This window comes from Theileria parva, chromosome 1 (genome assembly GCF_000165365.1).
Source record: "Theileria parva strain Muguga chromosome 1, complete sequence, whole genome shotgun sequence".
Classification (NCBI taxonomy): Eukaryota; Apicomplexa; class Aconoidasida; order Piroplasmida; family Theileriidae; genus Theileria; species Theileria parva.
In genome coordinates, this window is record NC_007344.1 from 705022 (window position 1) to 718734 (window position 13713).

General features: G+C 30.0%; 7 protein-coding genes across 7 annotated transcripts; 4 read left to right on the top strand and 3 right to left on the bottom strand.

Moving 5' to 3' along the window:
• Window positions 1-333, top strand: Ppie (Peptidyl-prolyl cis-trans isomerase E; the record flags this gene model as incomplete). The annotated part of the gene is made up of 2 exons (XM_760774.1): window positions 1-127; window positions 206-333. The coding sequence occupies 2 exons, from the start codon at window positions 1-3 to the stop codon at window positions 331-333; spliced, it is 255 nt and encodes an 84-aa protein (XP_765867.1).
• Window positions 334-361: 28 nt separating this feature from the next.
• Window positions 362-1522, bottom strand: PAT07 (DHHC palmitoyltransferase family protein). The gene is made up of 8 exons (XM_061304979.1): window positions 1411-1522; window positions 1290-1377; window positions 1047-1258; window positions 924-1011; window positions 783-891; window positions 654-727; window positions 465-610; window positions 362-427 (listed from the first exon to the last, which is right to left on the bottom strand). Exons 1-8 carry the CDS (start codon window positions 1454-1456, stop codon window positions 384-386), a joined length of 807 nt encoding a protein of 268 aa, XP_061161554.1. The 5' UTR covers window positions 1457-1522; the 3' UTR covers window positions 362-383.
• A 98-nt stretch (window positions 1523-1620) lies between these two features.
• TpMuguga_01g00342 (uncharacterized protein) lies at window positions 1621-6861 on the top strand (the record flags this gene model as incomplete). Its single annotated transcript, XM_760776.1, has 1 exon — window positions 1621-6861. The coding sequence occupies one exon, from the start codon at window positions 1621-1623 to the stop codon at window positions 6859-6861; it is 5241 nt and encodes a 1746-aa protein (XP_765869.1).
• A 181-nt stretch (window positions 6862-7042) lies between these two features.
• Window positions 7043-8448, top strand: TpMuguga_01g00343 (Conserved hypothetical protein 95 family protein; the record flags this gene model as incomplete). The annotated part of the gene is made up of 8 exons (XM_760777.2): window positions 7065-7338; window positions 7376-7497; window positions 7599-7663; window positions 7729-7831; window positions 7894-7962; window positions 7995-8096; window positions 8146-8226; window positions 8257-8448. The coding sequence occupies 8 exons, from the start codon at window positions 7065-7067 to the stop codon at window positions 8446-8448; spliced, it is 1008 nt and encodes a 335-aa protein (XP_765870.1).
• An 8-nt stretch (window positions 8449-8456) lies between these two features.
• Window positions 8457-10537, bottom strand: Znf259 (ZPR1 zinc-finger domain protein). Its single transcript, XM_061304980.1, has 8 exons — window positions 10348-10537; window positions 10195-10313; window positions 10113-10161; window positions 9692-9987; window positions 9547-9657; window positions 9341-9512; window positions 9072-9284; window positions 8457-9010 (listed from the first exon to the last, which is right to left on the bottom strand). Exons 1-8 carry the CDS (start codon window positions 10487-10489, stop codon window positions 8469-8471), a joined length of 1644 nt encoding a protein of 547 aa, XP_061161555.1. The 5' UTR covers window positions 10490-10537; the 3' UTR covers window positions 8457-8468.
• Window positions 10538-10659: 122 nt separating this feature from the next.
• On the top strand, window positions 10660-12219 carry CNOT4 (CCR4-NOT transcription complex subunit 4; the record flags this gene model as incomplete). The annotated part of the gene is made up of 1 exon (XM_061304981.1): window positions 10660-12219. One exon carries the CDS (start codon window positions 10660-10662, stop codon window positions 12217-12219), a length of 1560 nt encoding a protein of 519 aa, XP_061161556.1.
• TpMuguga_01g00346 (uncharacterized protein) lies at window positions 11678-13484 on the bottom strand (the record flags this gene model as incomplete). The annotated part of the gene is made up of 3 exons (XM_760780.2): window positions 11678-11803; window positions 11929-12975; window positions 13008-13484. 2 exons carry the CDS (start codon window positions 13482-13484, stop codon window positions 12241-12243), a joined length of 1212 nt encoding a protein of 403 aa, XP_765873.2. The 3' UTR covers window positions 11678-11803; window positions 11929-12240.
• Window positions 13485-13713: the final 229 nt, after the last annotated feature.

The window sequence follows — 13713 nt, forward strand, 5'->3', positions numbered from 1 at the left end:
ATGGAAAATAAAAAGAAGATTTTTATTAGGGGATTATCTGACGATGTTGATTCTAATTTACTATTCTCCGCCTTTTCACAGTTCGGCCACATCACTGATTTAAATATACCAAAAGATAAGTTCACAGGTATTTTAATTGTTATTTATACAAATATATTTATTTATTCTTTCAAATTCTTTATTTTCTTACTAAAAATTCCTACAGATAAGAACAGAGGAATAGCTTTCATTGAGTACGAAGATGAGGAGGACGCCAAGCATGCCATTTTTAACAGACATAACTCTGAATTATACGGAAGGATTATAAAAGTTGGTTATTCTCACATAAATTAACACTAAAATGCAATAATTACATCGACAAAATATTCACATTAAATTAATTGTTAAAATGGCAGTTTACTGAACAATTTGAAATTTTTAATGATTCCTAAAAATAATATTTTAACGTTTGTTTATCCATTTACCTTTATTAAACGGATTTTCCCGATTTCCATACAGTTTATATGTGTATTCGTATGTTGTTAGATTCTTCAATATTAAATATTTGTTTAAAGCGTTCATATAAAAAAATGCCAAAGAGCATAGCAAAGAGTATAGTGTGTAAATCAAGCTATAAATGTGAATTTATAAATTAATAATAATAGTAAACTTACAGGAAAAAATGATTTTTGAATAAAAATACATAAATGTCCTTGTGTAATATACTGAATTTTTTACTGTACAAGCTCTGAAACATTAAATTAGATAAAGTTTAGGTATAGAAATAGTTGATAATTTATTACCTGTATGATCTTGAATAGTAGCACAAAGGAGTATTCCTTTATGACCATGATCAAGAATATGAAAAAAACAAATTTCTTGTAATTGTTGTGTCCGATACAGTTGGACAGACTAAAATGATTGTGAAATAATATTGAACATACAAATAACAGTGATGATCAAAGCGGCGTATACATCTGTTACAAATGTAGCAGTGTTTGGCTCGAGGAGGTCTGTAGATTTTACATTTTTCTAAAAATTGATCAGAACACAATAGTTTAACTTACGACACCACTTCTGGAGAAAATCGTAGCCGTTTACATTTATTAACTTGGCTTGAACGTTAGTTTCCAAATATTCTGACAAGCCAGTGTGAGATGGAATCACACCCGGGTCGGACTTATTGAGAATCCTCAGAGTATATAACTTGAGGAAGTATAGTATTAAAACTATTGCTATATGGAACAACTTGTTTGTTTTATCTTTAATATGTTTTATTCTACAAATAAATGTAAAGATCAGGAACCTACATGTATGAAACTAGAATTATCAAGTGTAACAAAACAGCAGTGAATATGCTTTTTATAACATGTGGATTCGTCTGGTTATCTCCTGATTCTATAAAAATATTAAGGGAAGAATCAAAGATACCTGGTGTAACGTCGGAATCAAGAGGAATATAACCATCACTATTCATAATTTAACAAATTAATAAATAAATAAAGAAATTTTACAAATTTAAAAAACACAAAACAAATTAAATTAGTGGAAGATCATAACAGTGTATCAGGAAGCATCACACAGAATGGAATCCTTTTAATTTTAATTCTCATTATTTATTTTATTGAAACATGTTAGAATATGTATAATAGTAATGATATATTAAACGGAGAGTTTAATATACAAAAGTGTAGTCATTTAACTGATAAATTAGAATCTAATACAGAATGTAACATAAACAATTGTAATATAAATAGATTTAATCCCAGAATAAGTGTACTATATGATATACTGAATAATAAATGTAAATTGAATAAAAATTGGAATTTTAAAGTCGATTTAATTTCATACAAGTCAATAGATGACATAAATTTTTTAAATAATTTAAATTCCTTCCAATCGTATCTTGATACGAAGTATAAAAAAGGAAAGAATGTAGTTGAAAATATAGATGAAATAGGAGACTCGAATTCAGTAACTCTGGATGATGAGAATGAAGAAATATTGAAGTATATAACCTATTACTTTGTAGAATTCGTCTGTGAAATCGAGAGGAAGTTGAAAATCAAGAATTATAAACAGAAAATTGTCAAATTACTTCTAATAATACCAAATATTAAGGATTATATAACTAACTATGTTAGTGATATTGTGGTCCAATTACCTCAAAACACTTTACAAATCGCTCTGTACTATAATATCTATATAACCTTATCCTTGATTATAGAAAATAATCTAGGAAGTTTAAGGTTAAATACACTTTCTAACACAATAATAAACACATACATTAACAACAGGAAAATACACCTAGAGACTGATGTATTTGAATCAGCAGAAGATGTTGTAGATTTTTTATGTACTGGCGGCAGTTCTAATGTTGTGGTTAATGATGGAATTGTTAGCAAAGTGGATGAAGTCGTGCTCAAATGTATGAATGTAATACTAGTTAACCACTTGTACAGTCCAGAAACTAGAGTTCTGATAGTAAAACTGTTAAAGTATTTTTATAATATAATAGCCAACAATGTGTTGACAAATGAACACACGACAATAGTAACATGTAATTTTATATACACACTGGAATTGCTATATGACCATTTTCACATTAGTTTTTACACGATCCTCTGTAACATGAGTAGAGATAATAGTTTTAAATTGGTCAAAAAGGTGAATTATTTCAATTATTTGTACATTATAAAGTCAATTTTAATATTTTTGAGCCATTCAATCAAGGACTTGGTGGATAATGAGGAAAATTTGAGCTTAAGTCCCCAATTGGCAGATGACTGGATTGAAATATTAAATAATTGTTATAAAATAATAATAAGTGAAGTGATCAGTGACAATAATAAATATATCAGCAATTATATCCTACTCCAACTGATACACCTGTATTTGATTAACGTAAACAAAGTAGCTCTACCATATTCCGAAAGTAGAAGCGGTGATAAATATCAATTTAGGAAAGATTTGGGAGAAAAATTGGTCAAATTGTATAAATTGCTGTTAGAAAATGATATAAGTGATAAGAAAATACTAAATTATCTCATTACAACAATAAAAAGGATTGACATCAATTTTGATATTGGAACCATTAGTGTTGTTAAAGAATCCGTAAGTTTGGAGAAAGTGTACGATTATTATAACAAACTAGAAAATGGAAGCGTAAAATATACAATATTAGTACACAATGGACTTAAATATATAATGTACAATACAAACACAAATGATGTCATTAGACCTAAGGTTAGTTTAGGACACGTGCTGTGTAAAGGAGTCCCATTTGTTTCTGAGAATAAAATTGACTATAAAATGATAACAAGTGATAAGTTAACAATGATGGAAAAGTTAGTAGTTAACACAAATGATAAATTAATTAATTTGATTCCAAATTATATCAACGTACTGATATACATTAATCAAATTAAGACGAGTGAAACTGTGAATGACTCATCTAGTATTGAGTCTGGAGTTAATGGAGATCAGTATAAAGAAGTTTATGCTATAAGTAAAGTACTGAATAAATATGATGTAAGTAAAGTTTTGGAAAATGTTGAAAGCCCTGAACTTATCCAACTTAAAGATCTTAATTTTCTACTGACTATTCTTATAAACAATCTTAAGAACATAACAATTAGTACTAAAACTAGGTCACACTGTAAGTTAAAGCCCAAGTTATACTCGATACCAGAATTGAGTACGTCGCTGTTGATAACAGGAAGAGGAACAGTGGATGAGATTGAAGTTATTGTGAACGATAAATATAAGCTGGACAAAAAGACGTTTTACTATAATCTGTACTATAATAACATAAATATAGTGATGAATATAATAAGGTTCATTTCAAACCATAAGAAATTTCACGAGGTTTTTGTCCTGAAGTTTCTTTTGACACATGCACTAGATAACATTAACTTGTGTAACCACAATTATTTCATATACCTTATTAATAACATAATTAGCAATATAATAACTAGAATGGCACTTGGTGGAGGAAACACTAAAAATAATAAAATTACCGGGTCTGAAGATAATGAGGTTTCGGAACAGTCCTTAATACGAGAAATATTAGTGTTGCTGTATAATAAGGCAAACAACGATATAGTAGTGAATATACTCCACAACTTTATAGTTAAATTGCACGAAAATCTAGAGGCTAGGAGATTAGTCAGAACTCAACCCTTGTTTTCATGTCTTTTACATAAGTTGTATACATTGTTTAAGGAAGTCAGTGTTGATGATAAGTTGTTGTTGTTTAACACTACTCTAAAACTTCAGAACTTGATAGAGGCAATTGGTGGCGAGAGATTTAACGACAGAGATCATGAACCAGATAAGGAGCACCACAGTGTTGTTTTGCTGAATTACATCAAGGAAAATATAACCCTATTAAACAGTGTAAATACAAGTAAGTACGAAGTTAACGTTTATTACATTCTGTTATATTTGAATCTCTCCGGCAATTACAATAATCCACGAAGGAATAGAATGGTAAACGTTATTTTGTTTGATTATTTAAAAAGAACATTAGATGTGGAAGTTCGTGCTGCTATAGATGATATTAGAACAGACGATATACTGGAAACAATATTGACGATAATTCGACATTATTATGAGAAATTGAATTATTATATTAATAATAATGTTAACATACTGGCTATTTTTAATTTACTGTATCACTACATTGAAAGTAGTGATAATTGTGGCAATGAGAATGAAGTGTTGGTTCAAACATACAGGTATCTAGTGTGTATAATGAATAAGGTGATAAACAAGTACATTTCATATAATAATAATATGCTTTTCTTGGACTGTAGAGGATATTATATAGAAAATAGTATTGAAAGAAATGGTGATGGAGGTAAGGATACAGGAGACGATGAAGCTAAGCTTAAAAACTATTTAATATACAAGTTAATGTTTGAAGTGATAGGCCTAATTAGGATTTTAGTGGGGAAGTTGGATGTAGATTTACACCGATTTAACCTGCTGGTGATCAATTACATCATCAATATCAGGAACATCTCAATCATTGACAAATTCAACAATTTATTAAGTATTACGTTAAATAAGTTTGTAAATTCAAGTGCTGGGGTATCTGACTATAACAGCGTTATTAAGGTTAACAATACTGTAAACGAAGTTGAGAGTGGATGTGAGTCAGAAGACGGTGTGAGGCTTGATGAGGCTAACAAATTATTTAAGGATTTTATTAACAGTTTTATAGTGAAGCATTTTTCAAATTCAGATGTTAAGAGTAGTAAAAACGGAATTGACGGGTTTGTTAAGCCGAAAATTACAGTTAATTGCACAGCGGAAAATAAAAAACTGATGTTTTACATACACTACATAATCAACATACTGTTGAATAATGACTACATTAACATTAAAGTAAATGACACAATTTCAGGAGATAGGAAGGGTAATTTTGACTTTGATTTTGAGGAATTCGAAGTTGCAGTAAGTGAAATGGATATAAACATAAGATGTGAGTACATAAGCATGATTTTTATGACGATCATAAAGACAATTAACAGTAAAAACGCAGGAAATAAAGTCATGATGATCAATAACATCATAAGCCTCCTTTTGGAAGTAATCAACGATGTTAACTTCAACGTAGTCATTAACATATTAAGGTACATTTACAGATGTGTACACAGCAAGTACATCAACTCAACAACACTGACCAATACAATCCATTCCATCAAATCAATATATGACAACTCTGATTCTAGGTTCACAATCAACTGGAAATTAAACAACAGTATACTACTATTATTATCAACAATTATATCATGCCACACATTAAATACTAATGGCCCAATTAGTCCTAATAGTTTTAACGATAAGGATGTTTCTAAACTTGATAACCATGTGAATGGGAATGATAGTGTAAATAAACTTAACATTGACCGAGATGTTACTGATACAATACTGAGACTGATAAAAAAATATAAAAACAAGTATGTAATCTTGTTTATATATTATTTTCATCAAATAAATGTTATTTTGGAAAACAATAAAAAGGATAATTCATGTGCTGGTCTTAGTTCCCATGAAACACGGGTTGTCGGTTCAGTGATAAAATACTGTATTAATAATAAACTGTTGAGTAATGATAAGTTATACGTTTTGGTATTTAAATACTGTTATAGAACACGACACAAGTTGCTGAATTATTTATTAAACGATGTTAAGGATAATTATAACGAGATGATCTTTTACGTCAAGTTTCACCTAATCCAAATATTGTTCCCTGATCAAGTAAATTATGACGGTCGGTGTGATATCCCACCTGATAGCTTGTTAATAATTAATATAATACTGTTAAAACTGTTGAATGATTGGGATATCAAGATAAGGAATGAAGTGAAGGAGAAAATTAAAAAGGCTTACATACAAGGTAATGAAGATGAAGTAATAAATGAAGAGGTTTACAGTTACGAGTATATCATACTAAGTGATCTGCACGAATATAGTAAAACTTTGTTTTATTCAATCTCTGAATATTTTATTAGCTTCTACAACACATTTATCAGGAGTAAATTGAGTTCAAATAAGGGTTCAATTTCTGATGAGACTAATGATTTGAGTGTGATATACGAAGTGGAAGATGAAGATGACGGAGGCCTAAATATAATCAAAAACATATTGTTAATTATAAGAAATAAAGAAAAGAACCAAAGACTAATTAATGACCTAATAAATAAACTATATACCTATACAAGTTGTAATAGTTTGAAAAACACCGGTGAAGTTTTGATGAATAGTTGTGGAAATGAGGATTTTATTAATGAGTTTAGGGTAGGTAACATAATTTTATACGCTTTGCAACACATCAGGGATGATATAACCGGGGAAATAATTATTAATTTATAATTTAATACTCAATACCTACTTTATGTTATATATAATAACACACATAATTAAGGGAAGGTTAAATAATAATTAGATTTGGAAGATATATAATAAAAAAATAAAAAATAATGTAATAATTAGAGAATTATTTATATTGATGATATGGAATCTTGTATCTATCGGGTAATGTGTAGAGGGAAATTAATATTTAATGTTTTATTTGAATGCTAATTATATTATATACATTAAGTTCACTCGCACATTGCTTTATTATTTCTAATATTACTAAAACTATTCCATTCTACAGGAGTAATAGTAGGCTGAATGTTTTCATCGATGCTGATGACAACGATGAGTTTTTCGATCACGATGAAGTAATTGAGGAGAAACCTCCAAAATTTATGAAAAATAAGCTAAATCATGCTCAAAAACTCCATATCAGCAGACCAATAAATAAGAGTGTTAAAACGAGATATAAATTACAACAATTCCCCAAGAGTTAGCAGATGTTACACATTTAATCTACTATTTTTAGAACAAGGAGTTACCAAAGATGGAGCTTATAAGTTCTGCTCGAATTTACGGATTTGCGGTGGATCAATTCGAGGGAGGAAGTTATGTATTCCTCCAATATACGTGCGACCAGCTATGGCCAAGGTAACAATTTCATTAATTTTACAGATTTTCCTCATTAATTAGATCATTTTGATACTTTATCCAGATATGTCACTTGATCCCTGGATATAAATAATTTTCAGGTTAAAATAAGTGTATTCAACTACTTGAACAGTTTAAGTATGTTCTCGATAGATAAGGAAACTAAGTAAGTTCCCGACACATTACATCACTATTATAATAATACCATATAATACCATTTCATTACTTTAGTGTGATTGACTTGTACTGTGGCACTGGCTCCTTGGGATTAGAATCGTTATCTTACGGCGCTTCAAAGTGTACTTTTGTTGACACTTCCTTAAAATGCCTTAAAGTAATGATTAGATGTAGTTACTTCTGACAATTGCCTACTTTTCTATATTCATTATATTATAGGCCGTGAGTTTGAATTCTGAAAAATGCAATTATGAAGATAAATGCCGGCTTATAAGATGTGATTCTATGGTATTATAGCCAAATTAAACTTATGGTTTTAGGAATTGATAAGTAGTCCACACTTGTACAACATTAACGAAAAGTTTGATTTAATGTTTGTATCCCCTCCTTATGAAGAAGTGGTTTACTCCGAAATACTTGAGGTATTTTACACACTAATCAGCTTATTAGTGGATATTAACCACTGTTTAGTATATAAGTAACTGTAACATATTAAACAAGGATGCGATTGTGATTGTGGAATACCCTAAGGAACTTCTAGCCCTTGCTCACGTAATTTTACTCTTAATTAACTGATAATAGACTATTAATGATAAGTTATTTGGTTTAAAGAATAAAAAATACGGGAGAACAGTTATCGCAATTTACGTATATAACCCTTCAAGTAATAAGCAGCCCCTAATAGCAAAAGCCGTGGAAGAGTTTTCCACGGATCCTAAAAAGAAGAAGAGAGTGGCTGTTGAAGATAATGTGTTAGTAATGTATAATACATGATAATGTACTTAATAAAGGTATCAAATTAACCCCAATTCTTCATTTTGTTCATCTGTTCTATTATAACTAATGTAGTACAAGTTATCGTCAACTATAATCTTCTCGTCAAGTAGAACTGGTTTACCCATATTAAGATTGTCAGACTCTTCAGAATTCTCGACTGCACAGTTGGTATCCTCGTTGGTTGAATTGTATTTGGATATAATATTATCAAGATTGTTGTCGGGAATGCCTTCACTGGTAGTTTGTGAATTAGTACAGGTGTATGTGAATATAAATGTGTTATCCAGTGGGTCGTTAAATGCGATATTGATTTCGTCCTTTGAACCATTCCTGTCATCAATTACGTCTCTCAATTTGCTTATCAGTGATCGTATCTTACTTTTGTCTATATACATTCCATTCACTAAGGGTGTTGATTCACCGTCACCATTAGTGATGCTGGTTTCATCTTTATTATAAGGACTTGAATCACCGATTAAAAATGGGAATGTTGACTGCAAATTCTCGATTATTTTATTAATTAACCCCTCAATTGTAGTAAACAAACTACTTAACGATCCTGTAAAATGTGATACATGGTGTATATTAGATTTAAAAATAGTTTCTGGAGTAGAGAGTACCTGCAGATATGAAGAGTTCCAATTCATTTATGGTGATATCGCAAGTGTTGGACAAGATAATATCTCGTTTGATATCGTCAATACTGTTGATCTTCAGATGCCAAACCTTACCATATTTCTTAACTCCACCACCAGGCTTAAGCTCATTTGTCTTATAATCACAGTTGTCACAAACAAATGACATTATTATGCACTTGTCAAACCCGGGTATTACTAAAAATTTATAAGAAAGATTTTTTAAATGTAGAATAAAATGTGTAAATATGTACCAATTTGACAGATCTGGTTCTTCCCCTTATAACCACAATTTGTGCAATTAACCAAAAAGAAATCATTTAGACCATCCTCATCCTCCGATTGGTCTGGTTCATTTGAATTATCAGGACCATCTGGACAAGAAGGTGAATCTTGTTCATCAGGTTGCGATAAATAACCCATTTGCTGTAAATAATAAATTTTAATTATTTATGGATACCTGTAATTGTTCATTGGTTCTTTCATATTTATTAATTGATAGCTCCAACTTGTTATTATCATTTTCAACGTAACTATTACCACTCGGGTCATCAATAAACAGAGTAAATGACTAGAGTAATTTAATGATTTATTTTATCACTTACTTGGAATCCCTTGGAATATGAAATCAATTTATCCTTTATTTCTTCGAGTTTTTGTACATATTCATCCAATTTATAAACATTTTCATCTACTTTTACACTTACAACGTCATTTAGTGATTTGGAGAACTCCTTGTTATTCAAGTTAACATCGGTTACGGAGTTGGTATTATCTGGAGTAGTGTTGTCAAAAGAACTAATATGATCAGACAGATTATTGATAATGTTAGTTAATAGGCCTTCAATGGTGGTAACTATGCCCTTTCTATCCAATTTGGGTATTTCAAATTCCAACTCAACTAAATATTATATTAAACAATTATAGATGATGAAAATATGTAAAATTGAATACATTGTATGAATTTGGAATAAATAGAAGTTATATAACTAATAACTACGAGAATAATATGGAAATTTTCATTACTTAATTTAACGGCTGAGGTGTTGGTGATAACAATTTGATTATTTAAACCCTAAATCATATAAGAAATATTAAGGTGTGTTACTTCTAGATTATTGACATGAATATTGTAGGAAACGCCATGGTTTTGTAATTTTGCAATGTTTAGAATTTCATTGTTCTTATTGTTACAGAAACTGCATTCAAAAGACATCACGAGAATATCTAAATCATAAAATATCACTTAAAATAAAGTAACCATTAAAATGAGGTATTTTTGTGGCCAAAATTCTGGTTGTACCGTTCCTGCGACAGCTCATACATACTGATTCTACTACAGCTTCGCCATCTTTTATTAAATCGACATGATTTTCGAGTTCAATTTCAGAATCACTCTCCATTTTATATAAATATAGTACAAAAACAAATAGTTTTAAAATGAACCGAAAATATATTATATGTGGTGTGATGATCAACTACTGAGGTTACAATTATTATAGTAAATGTAGGTTTGTTTACCATTTTAAATATTTCTATAAATGCAAATTCAAATGTTAAATTTTTAAATAAAATGGATGTGGAATATGTAAGTGATAATGTTAACAACAATGAAGACGACGAGATATGCCCATTATGTATGGAATTATTGGACGAAACAGATCGCAATTTATTCCCGTGTAATTGCGGATATCAAGTTTGCTTATGGTGTTTACATTATATTCGCAATACCATGGGTAATAAATGCCCTGCCTGCAGGCAAGACTACAACGAGTCGAATTTCAAGTATATCAACACCAATTCAACCACCACGACTCGAAGCGACAAGAACAATAGAAAGAAAAAAGTCGAGGCGAACATTAATAACGGAGCAAACACCAATAATTCAACCACAACTACTACCAATGGCGTCTCAGTCAATAACAACACAGCTGATAAAAATTCTACCCAATCTCCCACTACTAATACTGGAGTTGTAGATAGCAATAATGTATCTATAGAAGTATTAAAGGATATACGTGTAATACAAAGGAATTTGGTGTATGTGGTAGGCATACCGCTGAAGTTGGCGAAAAAGGAGATTTTAAAGAGATATGAATATTTTGGTCAGTATGGAAAAATTCAACATATTGTAGTAAATAAGAGCAATACATACTCGAATGTGAATATACCTTCCTATACAGCATATATCACATACTCGAAGAAATCTGAAGCAAATTACGCCATTCAGTGTATTAACACCAAACAGATCGATAACAAGTATTTAAGAGCTTCATATGGTACTACCAAGTACTGTAGTTACTTCCTTAAGGGTTTAAAATGTTTTAATCAGGACTGCTACTATTTACACAAGTTCACCAACTCTTCCGAACACTATTATAAACATGGTAACAATAATAACGCTTCCCTTAACAATAAAGAAACAGATAAAGATAGCACTGCCACGGCAGCTAAAGATGCTAATGTTAAGGATACCGCATCCACTAATAATGCTGAGCAACATGAAGCGGGCCCAGTTGTCGATAACATTTTCAACGTGAATATCAAGTATATACTGAATAAATACAACAATAATAATAAATTAATAAATATCGTCAACGTAAATCACAATAAATCGTTAAACTCTGCCAACAACAACGTAACTAATCTGTATCAGTGGTCCTTCAATAATACGAATACCCCCAACACTAAGCTTATTGGCTCAGGATCGAACCAACCTAATTACTCATTAGAACATAATACAAATTCAAAGGATGGCTCAGTGGATATATTTAACAATAACGAACTGTATATTAACGATATAATGAATAAAATAAGAAGATATACTATGCTAATAGATAACCTCTCAAAGTCCTATAACAACACTACTGCCACTTTGAATCCCAAGGACAAATCGAATCCTGTTAGCTCCTCTGCAAAGGAAAATCCACAATCTGATAAGGGACCAGAAAGTTCAGTAAGTAATGAAGGAGGCACTATTGAAAACTACATACAGAATATACTATATAACTCTAAAAGTCCTGAAGTTGGCAGTAACTTAATGGCTGAAGATGTAAACAAGTTGTATAAATCTCAACTCAAGAGGAATGAACACCTCCTCAACCATTTAAAATTAATATTTAACAATGAATAATTTTTAAAATCAGTTTACACGTTAATTTAGTAGATTAGGCACTAAAACATTCTCAAATACGTAGTCCTTAACAGATTCCAAAGGCCATCTTTTAATATCTATCAAATATGATAAAAATGTGTTAAATCTTTTATCACCTTTCAAACTCTCATTGCTAATGGAATGCTGCAAAAATATGTTAAACATAACAGTGTTGATGTAATAGCTGTTATTTATCAAAAGTAGGAGTAAAATGGACCAGTTGACTACGTCAAAGGTATCATTCCTCATTAAGTCATTAATTACTTCCAGAAAATAGTCATCTTCAAATTCATACTTCCTCAATAATATCAGAGATATCACTGTTATATTATTCCCACTTACACATTTTAGTATACTTGGGTCGATTATGTCAATTTTAAATTTTATTGTGTAGAGTAATATCAGGTTAAGTAGCTTCACATCCGTAATTTTTTGTAGCAACATGTTGATATTTGTTATAAAAGTTTCATTCAGTACTTTCAGATCATTGTTTATAATAAAATTCATGAACCTATATAGTAAAATTAGTTGGTTTTTGGTCAAATCATGTTGTAACATTCGATTAACATTATCGATCATCAAGTGATGATTTGGACTTATGTTATACAAGAGGAGGTATAATACTACGTCGTTGCTCAGGTAGTTCAAGTTTTCTAAAAATTTGTCACCAATTTTTATGTAATTCTTTAAATCCTCATTTATATAAAGAATTTCTATGGTGATAACGACATTGATCTAAAGCATAAATTGTTAGTGTAAATACGTACTAAGGGTATGTCGTTTAGATTCAGGACGAAGTTGATGAATTTGTGGAAATTTTCATCGTTTTTGTAGAACTCACGATCATTTACATTGTAATTAACTAACTTTTGTATCAACGAATTATTTACACCTTCATCACCGTTGTACAGATGGTTGAAGGTTAGTAAAATGAAGAAAATGATTAACTTAACGTTGTTTAGGTTTTCTAACAAGGTTTGGTTATTTAAAACCAAAATATAAATTCTTTCAACAATGACGTTGGTTTTGTTCTTTTTGTTAATATTTTGAAGTAATATTAACAAATGATTAAGATTCTTGATATCCCCATTTAGTTCATTAATTAAGGTGTTTGTTATTATATTTTTATCGCCTATTGTATTGTGAATGTATATTAGAACGTCTGTAATGACCTTACACATTTCCCCATTCGAACTCCCGTTATTACTTATCATTTTTATTAATTCCTTAATAATTACACTCATAATGTGATTGTTTTTACTCCCCTTCCTGTTCTTACCTCTATTGTTTATTATAACACTTATTAGTCTGTTCAGATAAATCAACTTGATGTTGTGATTAATATTAGAAGACAATGCATACACTACACATTTAATGCAATTTATGTTAAACATCTTTAAAATAAATAATTAGTGATTTGTGCTTATATTTTCTTCAAAATTCTCACTTTTTCCTCCCCAACTTCATAAACAA

Coding starts and splice junctions, on each gene's coding strand:
- PAT07 (XM_061304979.1), bottom strand. CDS start 1,456: ATGAATAGTGATGGTTATATTCCTCTTGATTCCGACGTTACACCAG. Junction 1,259..1,289: donor ATAATTCTAGTTTCATACAT/GTAGGTTCCTGA, acceptor ATTTATTTGTAG/AATAAAACATATTAAAGATA. Junction 611..653: donor TTCAAAAATCATTTTTTCCT/GTAAGTTTACTA, acceptor TCACATTTATAG/CTTGATTTACACACTATACT.
- Znf259 (XM_061304980.1), bottom strand. CDS start 10,489: ATGGAGAGTGATTCTGAAATTGAACTCGAAAATCATGTCGATTTAATA. Junction 10,162..10,194: donor TTCATGTCAATAATCTAGAA/GTAACACACCTT, acceptor TATATGATTTAG/GGTTTAAATAATCAAATTGT. Junction 9,658..9,691: donor CATATTCCAAGGGATTCCAA/GTAAGTGATAAA, acceptor AAATTACTCTAG/TCATTTACTCTGTTTATTGA.